The following is an 18,218-nucleotide window of genomic DNA, read 5'->3' on the forward strand; positions in this document are numbered from 1 at the left end:
AGAGGGAGAGAAGAGAAGATATTTAAGAAATAGGAGAAAGAAAGAGATAGAATATAGAAAATAGGAAGAAGAGGAGAAGAGAAGAATAGTAGAGATAGAGAAGAGAGAAGAAGAAGAGAGAAAGGAAAGAAGGAGAAAGATGAAGAGAGAAATATAGAGAATAGGAGAATCAGCAAGAGAAGAGATAGAAAGGAGGAAGAAGAGTAGAGAAGAAGGAAGAGGAGAAATGAGGAGCTAGAAGAGGCGAAGAGAACTTAAGAATAGGAGAAGAGGATAGAAGAAAGAGAAGAATAGTAGAGAATAGGAGAAGAGGAGAAGAGAAGAATAGTAGAGAATAGGAGAAGAGGAGAAGAGGAGAAGAGAAGAATAGTAGAGAATAGGAGACGTGGAGAAGAGAAGAAGAGTAGAAGAAGAGGAGAGAAGAGGAGAGAAGAGGAGAATCCGTCCAGAAGGCTAGTGAAGTCTGTTGTGATTTAAACATACCATCAGACAGTCTCGGCACGATGCCCCTCCCATCCCTTCATCTGGGGGGCATCTCTGGGATAATGACACACCAGTCAGCCACGCAAGCCAGAAGCATCACCAGGGGCCAGGTAGCCACAGTTGTCTACACATCACTCAGATAAAAGGTCTCGCATGGTGATGAAGAGAACAACAGAGGAAAACCTCTTTGTTATAAAACCAGGTTGCCAAAGAGACAACGGACAACGTCGTGGCGGGCGGTTGTATGCATGACGCGACGGCTGCAAACGTGTGTGACAGCGATGACTCTCTCATCCTCACTCTCGTGCGGTCGTGGTGATGGATCACCACCTCTATGATGCGTGGAGGCGGAGTCTGTCGGGTCATTGTCTGTCCACGAAGTCAATTGTCGATAGGAACCACATGCTACTATGTTGAGGTGGACGACGTCTTGGCCTCGGGCATCACTTGATCTTACCTGGAGACAGAGAAAGTCCCAACACTTCTGTCAGGTTACTTCAACAGCAATCTCACCAATTGCCAGGCTATCTGGTGGTATCTGGGATCGCTCAAAGGGGTTTTATGGTAAAAAAAGAATGACAAGAGATGCTGAAACTGCATTTCAGTGGTTAAACTTAAAATAAACCCTGTATTGGTTTAATAATAACAGAAGCATTTTGTAATTCAATGAACTATCCAATTTCAATGAACTATCCAATTTCAATGAACTATCCAATTTCAATGAACTATCCAATTTCAATGAACTATCCAATTTCAATGAAGTGTTTCCATGTGGAGGTAGATTTTATTGTGACCCTTCCCAGTTCTTAGGTGTTTTCCATGGTCCCCGTGGGGTTTGTCAGCCTTACCGGCTTTGACCAGGTCGACCAGCAGAGTGGACCACTCCGTCCTGAACTGGTTAGCTCCGGTTAGACTACCGTCACCCCCGATCACACACAGGTTGGTGATGCCCAGCTTGACCAAGTTCAGGGCAGCCTTCATGCGGCCCTCCCTGGCTCTGAAGTCCATGCAGCGGGCACTGCCGATGACCGTGCCACCCTGGTAGAGAGACACTCATTGAATCAGAAGAAAGACAAAGTCCCTCAGACCGGTGCAATACTGTGGAATACTATAGTAAATACTAAAGTATTATATGTAAAAACACTACACTTTTTAAACTATAGTAAATACTAAAGTATTTAATTTGTATAAACCCTGCAAATTCCCCTCCCCATATAGCAATCTGTGTCACGCATAAGTGAGAAACCTACATGGCAAGTATAGACCATATATTGTGTTCCTACAAGTTATAGAAAAGAGCAGAAGCCCTGAACTATCTGTTCAGACCCCAGTCCTGCCTGCCCGCCTGCCCGCCTGCCCGCCCGCCCGCTGTATATACTATAGTTTTATTTTCCTACAGTATTTATACTATAGTTAACTGTAAACACTACAGTATACTACAGTACAGTCTGCAAAACACTACATAAAATAATGCAGTATAGTACAGTCTGCAAAACTCTACATTAATTAATATAGTATTACAAGTTTTTTACTACAGTAATTATACTACAGTTATTTGTACATACTACAGTGAAGGCCCAATGGCCGAAACATCAAGGATTTTTCCTGAATATGTCATTATACGCTATTCAGTGATGCGTGTGAATCTTGCATCTCGTCCTGCCCTCAACATTAGGTCGGTGGTTTGAACACTGTCTTCTGTTACTGAGAATATGTCAGGCTATCAGGAAAGAGAAGCAGCTCTGTAATCACACCCTGCTTTGATCTTCCCATGGCGGCTGGCCAGGTCCCGACTCAATCCAAATACTCTGTGTGCGCAGAGGTCAGTTTGTGTTACTGGAGCCGACCCTGTTCTCTCTTAGTTACAGTAGGCATCATCGTCATCATCATCACCATCTATGAACGCTCTTGGTTGTGAGTCTGTATCTGTCTCTAATATTCAAACAAAGCAGAACTCTTGGTTTCTTGTCATTCATTTACTGTAATACCCTCTCTAGACAGTGGCAGTTTATGACAGTTGTGTCCTGACTCCTGTATTGGCATCAGTGGTTGTGAGAGTGTGATAACAGGACTCACCAGTTGCAGCATCATGGACACACTCTCCCATGTGGCCAGTTTGATGTTGTCTCCTCCGTCCACCAGACCCTGGTAACCCTGGAGACACACATCATCAACACAAATACAAACTATTATCTTCAACGTGGTTTCACCCACACACGAGGAACACTGCCTTCTGAAATGGGAGACAACAGCATGCTACTGCAGCGACACAACTTTTCTCTCTATGTGGTATGTGATAGAATCTATTTTTGGGCTGTGAATTTCTTAAACCTTCAGTCAGATCAGGAATGAATTAATAGTAGAAGACACTATACTTTGGGTGATCAGCAATGATAGACAACACATTATCAAGTGTATAAACTTGAATCACAGAACTGTGATTGTGATTGTATTCTATTCTACTGCATGTCTTTACCTCATGAACAAAGTAGACTTTGGCTCCAGTGTAGAGACCAACTCTGACTGTGGCCCTCACAGCCGCGTTCATACCTGAGAGACACAGACAGACAAACATGGGGTTTTCAGGACTGACTGAAGGCTCGTATATGCATATAACAAGTTATAAAGCCTTACACCTTCCAGTAAAGCGTTGCCCTGAGGGTCAATGCACTGCTGCACAAAAAATAATAGCTTGTCAAAGTTCACAGTGACATATATATACACACACACACACACACACACACACACACACACACACACCTGTCTCTTATACACATCTAGATGTGTATAAGAGACAGGCGTAAAACAACCCGTTTCACCAATGCTAACATTAATACTTAATCAAGTTTACAATCAAGTTTACGTTTGGATTCAGGGTTGTCGTCTGTTGTGACGTGACTATCATTAATCTGATAACTGTTATTTATTTTATAAATTAACTATGTTTAATTGTTACTTGATTAAATTAATCACGTAACAATTAATTCATTAGGGATTTGGGGAACCACGGGAAAAGTTGTTTAACGAGTTACTATTTCCCGTTTTTCATCCGGTTTAAGGAGGGTTTGGCCAGTAGGGATATCCTTGTCTCGTCGCGCACTAGCGACTCCTGTGGCGGGCTGGGCGCAGTGCACGCTGACCAGGTCGCCAGGTGTACGGTGTTTCCTACAACACATTGGTGCGGCTGGCTTCCGGGTTGGATGTGCATTGTGTCAAGAAGCAGTGCAGTTTGGTTGGGTTGTGTTTCGGAGGACGCATGGCTCTCGACCTTCGCCTCTCCCGAGTCCGTACGGGAGTTGCAGTGATGAGACAAGACTGTAACTACCAATTGGATACCACGAAATTGGGGAGAAAAAAGGGGGTAAAAAAAATAAAAAATAAAATAAAAGACAAGGTATGACGCTTGTTACACATATGGAGAGGGAGGGGTAAGTAAAGGGAGGGAGAGAGAGACAACACTTGGATTAGCACCCTAACCACCGCTCATTCGTATTAGAAATGCTATATATATATTTACTCGTAGCTGTCCTTGATCGTTGTTACATCTCTGTTGAACTCGACGACTCCTAAGGTGAAGTTGTCAATGTCTGTAAGGCTCTGGTTTGTCCACCAGAGGTCACAATGTCCTTTGTAGAGCTTCCCTGGTAGAGGAGTGTTTGGTAGAACAGCTACTTCAGGTTGTTTGTGGGGATTCTCCTTCCCACCTTGTGTCTTTAGTCAAAGCTATAGGACCACTTTTACATGCACAGCTGCAGACTGTGAATGTTTCTGGTCTCCTAGGTGAGGTTATCTTCTCTTCTAGTGTTGAGGTTGAGAGCTTCAGAGCTTCTCACCATTTCAACATGTTGACTAACGTCTCATGTCTTTTGGTATCAATGGTTGATTATTCAGGGTTCAGCTGCCAATCACTTTACACGCCAGTAGTAACCCGACAATGCACAGGTCTCACCATTTCAGCCACTGTGTAGCCCCTGCTCCACGCTGTCTGGTATTGTAGTTTTAACCATTTGAAACGTTCAGCTCGCGCTGTACGTCGGCTGGTCGGTAGAGTTTAAACCATTTTGTAACGTTCAGCTCACGCTGTCTGTCAGACTGGTCTGTAGCGTTTAAACCATTTCATAACGTTCAGCTCACGCTGTCTGTCAGACTGCTCGCGCTGTACGTCGGCTGGTCTGTAGAGTTGAAAACATTTTGTAACATTCAGCTCACGCTGTCTGTCAGTCTGGTCTGTAGCGTTTAAACCATTTCATAACGTTCAGCTCACGCTGTCCATCAGGCTGGTCTGTAGCGTTTAAACCATTTCGTAATGTTCAGCTCACACTGTCCGTCAGGCTGGTCTGACATGTTAATTCTGTCATTTTAAGCACTCTGGTCGGAAAGGCGGTTCCATCACACTGACACGCTCTTCTGACTTCATTAGGGTAGCGGTTACTGACTGGGCACAAGTTTATATGAAAAACAATTATCTAATTTAGAAGGCTAAAACCACATTGCTATCTTCACAAAAGTATTCTCATATGTAATCATATATTTTATACAACCTTTAGATGTAAACTTGACAGACAGAATGTGTTTCCTTCCTAACTTACAGTTACTAAGTTACACCATCCTTAATGACATCACAAAATAATAAACACTGTGACAGGATTATTCTTATGACCACCCAGGACCATTCTTAACATTCCTATCTTATGAATATTGTTCATTCTCTTGGAAAAAAAAGGTTTTGGCGGCAAAAGTCTCTCTGTATCAAAGAGCGTTTCAGTCTTCCAATACTGCAGGGCAAGGAAGAGAAAGTTCTCTCTAAATTTATAACCCAGTGTTAAGGTGTCAAGACTGGCACAGCCCCCCCCCCCTGGCTATCTTCAAACATTTGCCTAGCTGATGGGTCCTTTGATCCACTGTCAGGAGAGTCATGACACATGATTAAACACATTAAAATGACTTTTATAGCTCCAGAGTGACTTGATACCCATATGTCAATGCTTTATAGACATAGATGTCATGTGTATCAAGCATGGACATATGGGTATCAAGACCCTTGACATTTGTGTTTTGGGTTCAGAGTGTTTTGGCTATAACATTCAAAATGGCTCCTGCACATATTTTCAGAGTGAGAATAGAGAGGGTGTCATGTCTGTAAACAGATCTGTCTGACTCTACTCTATATTCCCTCCATGTTCAGAACACTGTAAAGGCCACGGTGTGTGTGCACCCTTGCGTCTATGTGTGTTGTAGTTGCTCCATACACAAACATGGACAGGACGGTCTCTAGTTCCAACAGAGCAGCTGTTGAAGAAAGCCTCCATACCATGACATTCCACAAAAAGGTCAGAGGGTCTAAAATTAGACCCACATTTTTTGGGGGACAGAGGGTCACAAGGGGGAGACGGAGGGGAAGACAGAGGAGGAACAGGCGGGAGATAAGAGTCACTCAAAGGAAAAGGTTAGGGGGCACATTTGGAATCCCTGTAATTGGGATCATCTAGTAATGATACAAGTCAGCAATATTAACATCAGTCATCATACTAGATACACATTTTTATAGACATACTATAGACATACTGTAATGTATACCACTTCCTGGCTGTTCAGGGACCAAGTGAAAGAAGAGAGTGACGTAGGATATTACCAGGATATYTGTTCACTGTTGTGTAAAGAATAAATAGACATATTATTCTGCAACTCTGCTAGGGGAAGATGCAGTCTACTGTATAATAATCTCTTGTGGACATAGAGCATCTGAACAAATCACAGTTAACCGAGATTAAGTGTATAAAAAATCTTTGTTTACATGCTAGCTGATGACTGGGCGTGAAATCATGGCCAAGAAGTGCGGTTATTTGTATGGGATGTCAACCTACACATTCCAAAGTCCCATGGTTCTAAGGGTACAGGATAGCTATCATACTGTACTTATCACGTCCTCCTCCCTGACCTCCACAGTGAAGGTAAAAGCCAAAAGCCAAAGACATCCATCTGCAACTGACAACTGGCTCCTGGGACTAAGTGACCAAGAAGACAAGCCACTCCAGCATCTGACTGGCATAGCTGATCTCAGTTGTCCTCACAGTTTTTTGTCTGCCTTAAGCGTGCTTTGGAAGCCCTTCAGACAGAATAACTCCAACCCTAACTCTTAATTCAACTCAGGGTGTTGAGTTTGATATAAACTCCTTTTACACTGTGTCAGTTCAACCGAGAGAGCTGGAGGTGTTCACAGTCAACATCAGAGAATAATGCTAGTGTAGGCTCGGACCTAAATGATGTGCTCTCTGTCACCTCCAGCCGCATGGCAAATGGCCCAAGACAATGCCCCGAGGACCAGTCAGCCCTTACCCCGTCAAGAGGCCCAAATGTCGGCCTATCTCTCTCTCTCTACAGTATCCAGAGGATGACTATTGGAATATGTATTAGTAACCACATTTCCATCCACAGTTTTTATGCGTGTTTTTTATTATTATTTTTATTTATTTCACATTTATTTAACCAGGTAGGCTAGTTGAGAACAAGTTCTCATTTGCATTTGCGACCTGGCCAAGATAAAGAAAAGCAGTGTGACACAGACAACAACACAGCACATGGAGTAAACAATAAACAAGCCAATAACACAATAAACAAGTCAATGACACAGTAGGAAAAAGAAAGTCTATATACAGTGTGTGCAAAAGGCATGAGGAGGTAGGCAATAAATAGGCCATAGGAGCGAATAATTACAATTTAGCAGATTAACACTGGAGTGATAAATGACCAGATGATGATGTGCAAGTAGAGATACTGGTGTGCAAAAGAGCAGAAAAGTAAATAAAATAAAAACAGTATGGGGATGAGGTAGGTAGATTGGGTGGGCTATTTACAGATGGACTATGTACAGCTGCAGCGATCGGTTAGCTGCTCAGATAGTTGATGTTTAAAGTTGGTGAGGGAAATAAAAGTCTCCAACTTCAGCGATTTTTGCAATTTGTTCCAGTCACTGGCAGCAGAGAACTGGAAGGAAAGGCGGCCAAATGATGTGTTGGCTTTGGGGATGATCAGTAAGATATACCTGCTGGAACGTGTGCTATGGGTGGGTGTTGTTATCGTGACCCGTGAACTGAGATAAGGGAGCTTTTACCTAGGCATTAAGACTTATAGATGACCTGAGCCCGTGGGTATCTGGCGACGAATAAATGTACGAGGGCAGCCCGACTCGAGCATACAGGTCGCTAGTGTGCGGTGTCGTATAAGTATTTGTAACCAAAAACTGAGATGCCTGCGTGATAGACTGCATCAGTGCTGGTAGAGATTGGGAAAAGTATTTTGAAAACTAGATAGAATCCGCCGAAGTCTGTATGAAGGATCGTAGGATAGCTCAAGTTTTACAAGGTAAGTTTCGCGGCAGTGAGTTGACACCGAAGAGGTTTGTTGCGAATAGAAAGCCGATTCTAGATTATTATTGGATTGGAGAGATGTTTAATATGAGTCGGAAGGAGAGTTTACAGTCTAGCCAACACCTAGTATTTGTAGTTGCTCACATTATTCTAGTCGGAACCGTCTAAGGGTGGTGATGCTAGTCGGGACGCGGGTCGGGCAGCGAACGGTTGAAAGCATGCATTGGTTTAACTAGCGTTTAAGAGCAGTTGGAGGCACGGAGGAGTTTGTATGGCATGAAGCTCGTTGAGGTTTGTTAGCACAGTGTCCAAGAAGGGCCAGAAGTTGCAGAAAGGTGCCGTCCTGCGCAGAGGTGGATCCAGGAATCCGCAGCAGAAGATGCCGACATCATTGATATATATACAGAGAAAGAGTCGGCCCGAGAATTGGAACCTGTGGTACCCCATAGAGACGGGCCAGAGTCCGGACACACATGCCTTACTGCTTGTGACACAACTTGAACCTTTCTGAAGGCTATTGATTCGTCTGCCGATAGAAATACGGTGATTGACAGAGAGCGAAAGCTTGGCCAGGTCGATGAAGACGGCTACACAGTACTGTCTTTTCATCCGATGGGCGGTCTATGATATCGTTTAGTACCTTGAGCGTTGCTGAGGTGCCAACCGTGACGGTCGGAGCCGATTGCACAGCGGAGAAGGTACGGTGGATTCTAAATGGTCAGTGATCTGTTTTATAACTTGGCTTTCGAAGACTTTCGATAGGCAGGCAGGATGGATATATGTCTGTTACAGTTTGGGCTTAGGGTGTCACCCCCTTGAGAGGGGATGACCGCGGCAGCTTTCCAATCTATAGGGAAAACGACGATACGAAGAGCGGTTGAACAGGCTGGTAATAGGGGTTGCAACAATGGCGGCGGATAGTTTTAGAAAGAGAGGGTCCAGATTGTCTATCCCAGCTGATTTGTACGGGTCCAGGTTTTGTAGCTCTTTCAGAACATCTGCTGTCTGGATTTGGGTGAAGGAGAAGCTGGGGAGGCTTGGGCGAGTAGCTGCGGGGGAGGCGGAGCTGTTGGCCGGGGTTGGAGTAGCCAGAAGGAAAGCATGGCCAGCCGTTGAGAAATGCTTATTGAAATTTTTGATTATCATGGATTTAACAGTGGTGACCGTGTTACCTAGCCTCAGTGCAGTGGGCAGCTGGGAGGAGGTGCTCTTGTTCTCCATGGACTTTACAGTGTCCCAAAACTTTTTGGAGTTAGAGCTACAGGATGCRAATTTCTGCTTGAAAAAGCTGGCCTTTGCTTTCCTGACTGACTGYGTGTATTGGTTCCTGACTTCCCTGAACAGTTGCATATCGTGGGGACTATTCTATGCTAGTGCAGTCCGCCACAGGATGTTTTTGTGCTGGTCAAGGACAGTCAGGTCTGGAGTGAACCAAGGGCTATATCTGTTCTTAGTTCTGCATTTTTTGAATGGAGCATGCTTATCTAAGATGGTGAGGAAATTACTTTTAAAGAATGACCAGGCATCCTCGACTGACAGAATGTGTAAAGTCATAACATGTACAACAGCAAAAAAAAAAAAAACATCCGTGATGGAAACAGGACATTTCGGTAGAATTTTATAAATGCGGACAGATCATTTTTGTGTTGGACATGATGGGATCATTTTGTGTCTGTAAAATTAATTATTCGAGAAATGGAGGGAGAAAAAGCTTTTAACACTCAAATATTGATATAATTACCATCATATTGAAGTAAACTTAGAGTCACGCAATGATATTTTGTGTGGTCCTCCCACTACGACTCGGGGAATGCATGCAGTTTATTCGTCTACAGATTAAATCAATTGTGATGAACTGCACATGGTGGTGAAAGTGGAAACCATACAGTTTATTAGCCTACAGATTAAATCAATTGTGATGAACTTCACATGGTGGTGAAAGTGCACGTGATGAACTTCACAGGGTGGTGAAAGTGCACGTGATGAACTTGATGGTCCTTTCCAATAAATATATAATATTCTGGTGACATGATGATCGATGCTTGGCTGCCGTTTGACAAATACAAATAATATCCCTTATCCCTAATAATGTCATAATGTAGGTAACCTCCCCCCACTGTCTCTGCCAGCTGTTGGCTAGAGCGCATGTACCAAGACCAGAGTGATCACATTTGCTAGATAACGCAATAGTTTTTGTGACAAAACCATCAGCACAGTTGAAAATGCAAAAGAAAACCCATTTAACTTGTATTTTTTATTCGGTACATGGGAATTTAACCGCAAAAGTTATTTAACTGCAAAATGTTTTGTACACTGTGTGTATAAAACATTATGAACACCTGCTCTTTCCATGACATAGAATGACCAGGTGAATCCAGGTGAAATTTATGATCCCTTATTGATGGCATTAGTTAAATCCACTTCAATCATTGTAAATGAAGGTTTGATGATTTTTAAGCCTCGAGACAATTGAGACATTTAAAAAAATATATAAATATTAAACTTTTATTTAACTAGGCAAGTCAGATAAGAAGAAATTCTTATTTACAATGACGGGCTACACCGGCCAAACCCGGACGACGCTGGGCCAATTGTGCATTGCCCTATGGGACTGCCAGACACAGCCTGGATTCGGACCAGGGTGTTTGTAGTGATGCCTATAGCACTGAGATGCAGTGCCTTAGACTGCTGCGCCACTCAGGAGACATGGATTGTGTATGTGTGCCAAGACAAAATATTTAAGTGCCTTTGAACGGGGTATGGTATTAGGTGCCAGGTGCACTGGTTTGTGTCAAGAACTGCAACGCTGCTGGGTTTTTCATGCTCAACAGTATCCCGTGTGTATCAAGAATGGTCCATGCCCCAACAAATTGAGGCTGTTCAGAGGGAAAAAGGGGGTGCAACTCAATATTAGGAAGGTGTCCTTAATGTTTGTACACTCAGGTGCTGGGTTAGTAAAGTTGACATAATAACAGGTGCTGGGTTAGTAGAGTTGACCTAATAACAGGTGCTGGGTTAGTAAAGTTGACCTAATAGCAGGTGCTGGGTTAGTAGAGTTGACCTAATAACAGGTGCTGGGTTAGTAGAGTTGACCTAATAACAGGTGCTGGGTTAGTAAAGTTGACCTATAACAGGTGCTGGTTTAGTAAAAGTTGACCTAATAGCAGGTGCTGGGTTAGTAAAGTTGACCTAATAACAGGTGCTGGGTTAGTAGAGTTGACCTAATAACAGGTGCTGGGTTAGTAAAGTTGACATATATAAAAGTTTTTGGGTGCTGGGTTAGTAAAGTGACATAATAACAGGTTGCTGGGTTAGTAAAGTTGACCTAATAACAGGTGCTGGTTAGTAGAGTTGACCTAATAACAGGTGCTGGTTAGTAAAGTTGACCATAATAACAGGTGCTGGGTTAGAATAGAGTTGACCTAATACAGGTGCTGGTTAGAAAGAGTTGACCTAATACAGGTGCTGGGTTAGTAAGTTGACTAATAACAGGTGCTGGGTAGTAAAGTTGACATAAAACAGGTGCTGGGTTAGTAGATTGACCTATATAAACAGGTGCTGGGTTAGTAGAGTTGACCTAATAACAGGTGCTGGGTTAGTAAAGTTGACAATAATAACAGGTGCTGGGTTAGTAGTTGACCTAATAACAGGTGCTGGGTTAGTAGAGTTGACTAATAACAGGTGCTGGGTTAGTAAAGTTGACATAATAACAGGTGCTGGGTTAGTAAGTTGACATAATACAAGGGTGCGGTTGAGTAAAGTTGACATAATAACAGGTGCTGGGTTAGTAAAGTTGACTAATAACAGGTGCTGGTTAGTAAAGTTTAATAAAACAGGTGCTGGGTTAGTAGAGTTGACATAATAACAGGTGCTGGGTTAGTAAAGTTGACCTAATAACAGGTGCTGGGTTAGTAAAGTTGACATAATAACAGGTGCTGGTTAGTAGAGTTTTGACCTAATAACAGGTGCTGGTTAGTAAAGTTGACATAATAACAGGTGCTGGGTTTAGTAAAGTTGACATAATAACAGGTGGCTGGTAGTAAAGTTGACATAATAACAGGTGCTGGGTTAGTAAAGTTGACATAAATACAGGTGCTGGGTTAGTAGAGTTGACATAAATAAAGACAGACTGTATATGCTCTCAATCACCATCAATATTTCTAATACTGAAGCACACGTACACACAACACACAACAAATATGTGTACAGACGCACGCAGTCACACACCAACACTGTCTCTCTGATGACACACACATAGACTTCTTTACTTGGCATCACCTCCTGAGGTCAGCACGCGACAGACCGACCGACACCCATCTTGGTTGGATCCTGCTTGTATGTGACATGGTGTCTACAGGGCTCAACTCCACCAGGTGGTGGCACTAAGGAAGGAAAGAGACGGCTATGGCTGATACTCTTCTATGGCTGATACTCTTTCTATGGCTGATACCTGCTAAGGCTGATACCTTGCTTCTCAGAGAGAGAATGGTAACGGCACCAGCTTTATAAGACACTACCCCCTGGCCCTCCCCCGCATAACGCATAACACATGCGCGCGCACACACACACACACACACACACACACACACACACACACACACACACACACACACACACACACCACACACACACACACACACACACACACACACACACACACACACACACACACACACACACACCACACACACACACACACACACACACCACACCACACACACACACGGCTCGGGGCTAAATATACAGTACCAGTCAAAAGTTTGGACACACCTACTCATTCCAGGGTTTTTCTTTATTTTTTACTATGTTCTACTTTGTAGAATAATAGTGACGACATCAAAACTATGAAATAACACACATGGAATCATGTAGTAACCAAAAAAGTGTTAAACAAATCAAAATATATTTTAAATTTGAGATTCTTCAAAGTAGCCACCCTTTGTCTTGATGACAGCTTTGCACACTCTTGGCATTCTCTCAACCAGATTCATGAGGTAGTCACCTGGAATGCATTTCAATTAACAGGTGTGCCTTGTTAAAAGTTGATTTGAGGAATTTCTTTCCTTCTTAATGCATTTGAGCATTTGAAACCACTACTAACGGACACCAATAAGAAGACTTGCTTGAGCCAAGAAAGAGGAGCATTTAATATTTGACCAGTGGAAATCTGTCCTTTGGTCTGATGAGTCCAAATTTGAGATTTTTGTTTCCAACCGCTGTGTCTTTGTGAGACGCAGATTAGGTGAACGGATGATCTCCGCATGTGTGGTTCCCACCGTGAAGCATGGACGAGGAGGTGTGATGGTGTGGTGGTGCTTTGCTGGTGACACTGTCAATGATTTTTTAGAATTCAAGGCACACTTAACCAGCATGGCTACCACAGCATTCTGCAACAATACGCCATCCCATCTGGTTTGCACTTTGTGGGACTATCATTTGTTTTTCAACAGGACAATGACCCAACACACCTCCAGGACGTGTAAGGGCTATTTTACCAAGTAGGAGAGTGACGGAGTGCTGCATCAGATGACCTGGCCTCCACAATCACTCGACCTCAACCTAATTGAGATGGTTAGGGATGAGTTGGACCGCAGAGTGAAGGAAAATCAGCCAACAAGTGCTCAGCATATGTGGGAACTCCTTCAAGACTGTTGGAAAAGCATTCCTCATGAAGCTGGTTGAGAGAATGACAAGAGCTGTCATCAAGGCAAAAAGTGGCTACTTTGAAGAATCTCAAATCTATATTTGGATTTGTTTAACATTTGATTTGTTCATAGTTTTGATGTATTCACTATTATACTACAATGTAGAAAAAAGTAAAAAATAAAGAAAAACCCTTGAATGAGTAGGTGTTCTAAAACTTTTGACTGGTAGTGTACATCACAGTGACTGTCCCCTCATTAAGTTTACACAGTAACAGATCATATGACACAAACAATGTCTAGTTGGACGTGGGAGGATGGCTGGAACGAAGTCAATGGAATGGCATCAAACACATGGAAACCATATGCTTGATGTATTTGATACCATTCCACTGATTCCGCTCCAGACATTACCACGAGCCCGTCCTCCCCAATTAAGGTGCCACCGACCACCTGGGGACACAAACAATGTATACAGTAGCTGGATGTGGGAGGGATTAGCACATCAATTACATGATTAGAGCACACATGTTAAAGGCATGCAAGTCTGCCCATCTTAATGACTAGTCTAGACCAATAATAAAGGATGGTTTTATCAGCACACATTTTGATTATTCATGATTATTTATTAATACGCTCTAAAAAATTAGGGGTCAACATGGGTTCTTCTAAGATCCTCAAAGTTCTTTGAAGAACCGTAGGGTTCTTGGCACTGAAAATTCCCCCCAAAAGGTTCTTCCAAGAACCCCATAGGAGGTTGGGTTCATTGAGGAACCTCCTTAGTTGGTGGGGGTTCTTGCAGGAACCTAACTGCCCAACTGAAAGGTTTGGATTTGAAAGGACAGCAGGTGCAGGCACTTAACTGATTTTTTTTTAAAGATCTCCTCAATTTAAGTTAAATTGTATGACCCCTTTGTATGACCTAAATGTATATATTGTTTTATGAAGATACCATCTATCTTTTCATATTTGTGCAAATCTTTCTAAAAACAGAAAATGGACACAATTCAATGTAAATCAATCAACAAAGAGGTAAGAATATGTATGCTATAAGAATATGTTGAAAGCTACCTGTATTGGGTGCAGATGACTGAACTTCTCACTTTTGTGTCTGTAGGTACACCGACAAGGAGGCATACAAAGGTATGTAAATTTGTATTGGCATGTTATGCAGATCACATTTAACATCCTCCTCCTCTTCAATGAATATCCCATAGGCCTCTACATTATGGACAAGGTATGTGTATGTAAACCACACACGGGAAACTGTTGAGCGTGAAAAAAACAGCAGCGTTGCAGATCTTGGCACAAATTGTTGCACCTGGCACATTCTACCATACCATCTTCTAAGGCACTTAAATATTTTTCTTGTCCATTCACCCTCTGAACTGCACCCATACACAATCATTGTCTCAAATGTCTCCAGGCTTTAAAATTCTTCTCTAACCTGTCTCCTCCGCTTCATTTACACTGATTGAAGTGGATTTAACAAGTTCAATCCAGAAGGGACCATAGCTTTCACCTGGACTCACCTGGTCAGTCTGTCATGCAAAGAGCAGGTGTTCTTAGTGTTTTGTATACTCAGTGTACATCACTGCATTCTACCCACAACATCAGGATATACACTACATGGCCAAAAGTATGTGGACACCTGCTTGTCGAACATCTCATTCCAAAATCATGGGCATTACTATGCAGTTGACCCCCCCCCCTTTGCTGCTATAACAGCCTCCATTTTTTTGGGAAGGCTTTCCACTAGATGTTGGAACATTGCTGCGGGGACATGCTTCCATTCAGCCACAAGAGCATTAGTGAGGTTGGGCGATTAGGCATGGCTTGCAGTCGGTGTTCCAATTCATCTCAAAGGTGTTTGATGGAGTTGAGGTCAGGGCTCTGTGCAGGCCAGTCAAGTTCTTCCTCACCGATGTTGACAAATCATTTCTGTATGGACCCCGCTTTGTGCACAGGGGCATTGTCATGCTGAAACAGAAAAGGGCCTCCCCAAACTGTTGCCGCAAAGTTGGAAGCACAGAATCATCCAGAATGTCATTGTATGCTGTTGCGTTGAGATTTCCCTTCACTGGAACTAAGAAGCCTAGTATTCAGACCCTTTACTATGAGACTCAAAATTTAGCTCAGGTGCATCCTGTTTCCATTGATCATCCTTGAGTCATTTCTGCAACTTGATTGGAGTCCACCTGTGGTAAATTCAATTGATTGGACATAATTTGGAAAGGCACACACCTGTCTATATAAGGTTGACAGTGCATGTCAGAGCAAAAACCAAGCCATGAGGTCGAAGTAGAGCTGTCCGTAGAGCTCCGAGACAGGATTGTGTGGAGGCACAGATCTAGGGAAGGTTACCAAAACATTTCTGTAGCATTGAAGGTCCCCAAGAACACAGTGGCCTCTATCATTCTTAAATGGAAGACGTTTGGAACCACCAAGACTCTTCCTGAGAAATCGGGGGAGAAGGGCATTGGTCAGGGAGGTGACTAAGAACCCAATGGTCACTCTGACAGAGCTCCAGAGTTCCTCTGTGGAGATGGGAGAACCTTCTAGAAGGACAACCATCTCTGCAGCACTCCAGCAATCAGGCCTTTATGGTAGAGCGCCAGACGGAAGCCACTCTTCAGTAAAAGGCACATGACAGCCCGCTTGGAGTTTGTCAAAGGGTACCTAAAGATCTGGTCTAATGAAACCAAGATTGAACTCTTTAGCCTGAATGCCAAGCATCACATCTGGAGGAAACCTGGCACCATCCCTACGGTGAAGCATGGTGGTGGCAGCATCATGCGGTGGTGATGTTTGTCAGTGGCAGGGACTGCGAGACTAGTCAAGATCGAGGGAACGATGAACGGAGCAAAGTACAGAGAGCTCCTTGATGAAAACCTGCTCCAGAGCTCTCAGGACCTCAGACTGGGGCGAAGGTTCACCTTCCAACAGGACAATGACCCTAAGCACACAGCCAAGACAACACAGGGGTGGCATCGGGACAAGTCTCTGAATGTCCTTGAGTGGCACAGCCAGAGCAGGGACTTGAATCCGATCGAACATCTCTGTAGAGACCTGAAAATAGCAGTGCAGCGACACTCCCCATCCAACCTGACAGATCTGGAAAGGATCTGCATAGTAGAATGTGAGAAACTCCCCAAATACAGGTGTGACAAGTTTGTAGCGTCATACCCAAGAGGACTCGAGGCTGTAATCACTGCCAAAGGTGCTTCAACAAAGTACTGAGTAAAGGGTCTGAATACTTATGTAAATGTAATATTTAAGTTTTTTTATTTGTAATAAATTAGCAAAAATGTCTAAACCTGTTTTTGCTTTGTCATTATTGGGTATTGTGTGTAGATTGAGGGGAAAAAACATTTTCATCAATTTTAGAGTAAGGCTGTAACGTAACAAAATGAGGAAAAAGTCTGAATACTTTCCAAATGCACTGTATACTGTATCTGTTTCACATGACAATGACTGTTAGGAGTTGCCAAGACAGTACAAACAGGTTTAATAAACCTCTTAAGGATTAGCCCCCTTTCTTAAATGTTTGCCTAAAAGGACATACCCAAATCTAACTGCCTGTAGCTCAGGCTCTGAAGCAAGGATATGCATATTCTTGATACCATTTGAAAGGAAACACTTTGAAGTTTATGGAAATGTGAAAGGAATGTTGTGGAATATAACACAATAGATCTGGTAAAAGATAAAACAAATAAAAAAACAACCGTTCTTTTGTATCTTTTTGTACCATGTTTGAAATGCAAGAGAAGTGCCATTATGTATTATTCCAGCCCAGGTGCAATTTAGATTTTGGCCACTAGATGGCATCAGTGGCTGTGCAAAGTTTTAGACTGATCCAATGAACCCTTGCATTTCTGTTCCAAATTTTGTATCAAGACTGCCCAAATGTGTCTAATTTGTTTGTTAATATATTCGTCTCAGAATAGGAGTGCTCATCTAGGATCAGTTTTCCCTTTTAGATAATAATGAATAAGATTATATAATGAAATGGGGGGGACCTGATCCTAGAACAGTACTCCTACGGAGATGCAGTGTGATGTAATATACAGTATGCCCAGAACAGTAAGTGTCCTCTAAGAAAGTTGCTGATTCAGCGAGAGACAGAGTTAATTTCAAATATGAGTAGTGTAATACTGTAGAGCAGGGATCATCAACTAGATTCATCTGTAAGACTATTGTTTGGTTGAGCAGATGGTCGGGCCCGAAAATAATTTACAAATAATTTATAGACTGCAAATTGACTACAAGAAGCCAAAACAGATGTACTTGACTAAAACATAATTTTCAAACCTTGCTTACATTTGTATATGATCACGTGTCTCTCTACTATGCATGAGAATACCTGAACAGATTTCCAAAATAAAAATCTCTTGGAGCTGCTCAGAAAATTGGGGGACCAAATATATAAAGAATATATATAAAGAATATATATATATATATATATATATATATATATTCTTTATGTTGGGGAACCCTATTGTAGAGGAACACCATCACACACCTTATATGAGGGATAGTGTGCCACATGTGCTAACATGATCATTTTGGTATGTTATTAGGATCCCCATTAGCTGTTGTGAAAGCAGCAGCTGCTCTTCCTGGGGTCAACACAAAACATGAAACATGGCATGATACAGAACATTAATAGACAAGAACAGAACTACATCAATTAAAAAACGTCACACACAGCCTACATATCAAAGCA

At 42.6% G+C, this 18,218-nt stretch overlaps 1 protein-coding gene across 1 annotated transcript in view; it reads right to left on the minus strand.

Annotated features, from left to right (window-relative positions):
• LOC111966146 (ATP-dependent 6-phosphofructokinase, muscle type-like) overlaps nt 1–3,061 on the minus strand; it is a 21,885-nt gene extending 18,824 nt beyond the window's left edge. Inside the window, exons 1-3 of the mRNA XM_070444343.1 lie at nt 2,960–3,061; nt 2,560–2,637; nt 1,332–1,521 (exon numbers count right to left, since the gene is read on the minus strand). Coding sequence (XP_070300444.1) covers nt 1,332–1,521; nt 2,560–2,637; nt 2,960–3,058 — 367 coding nt within the window. The 5' untranslated portion in view covers nt 3,059–3,061. The remainder of the gene's footprint in view (nt 1–1,331; nt 1,522–2,559; nt 2,638–2,959) is intronic.
• Nucleotides 3,062–18,218: the final 15,157 nt, after the last annotated feature.

Source organism: Salvelinus sp. IW2-2015, linkage group LG7 (assembly GCF_002910315.2).
Source record: "Salvelinus sp. IW2-2015 linkage group LG7, ASM291031v2, whole genome shotgun sequence".
Classification (NCBI taxonomy): Eukaryota; Metazoa; Chordata; class Actinopteri; order Salmoniformes; family Salmonidae; genus Salvelinus; species Salvelinus sp. IW2-2015.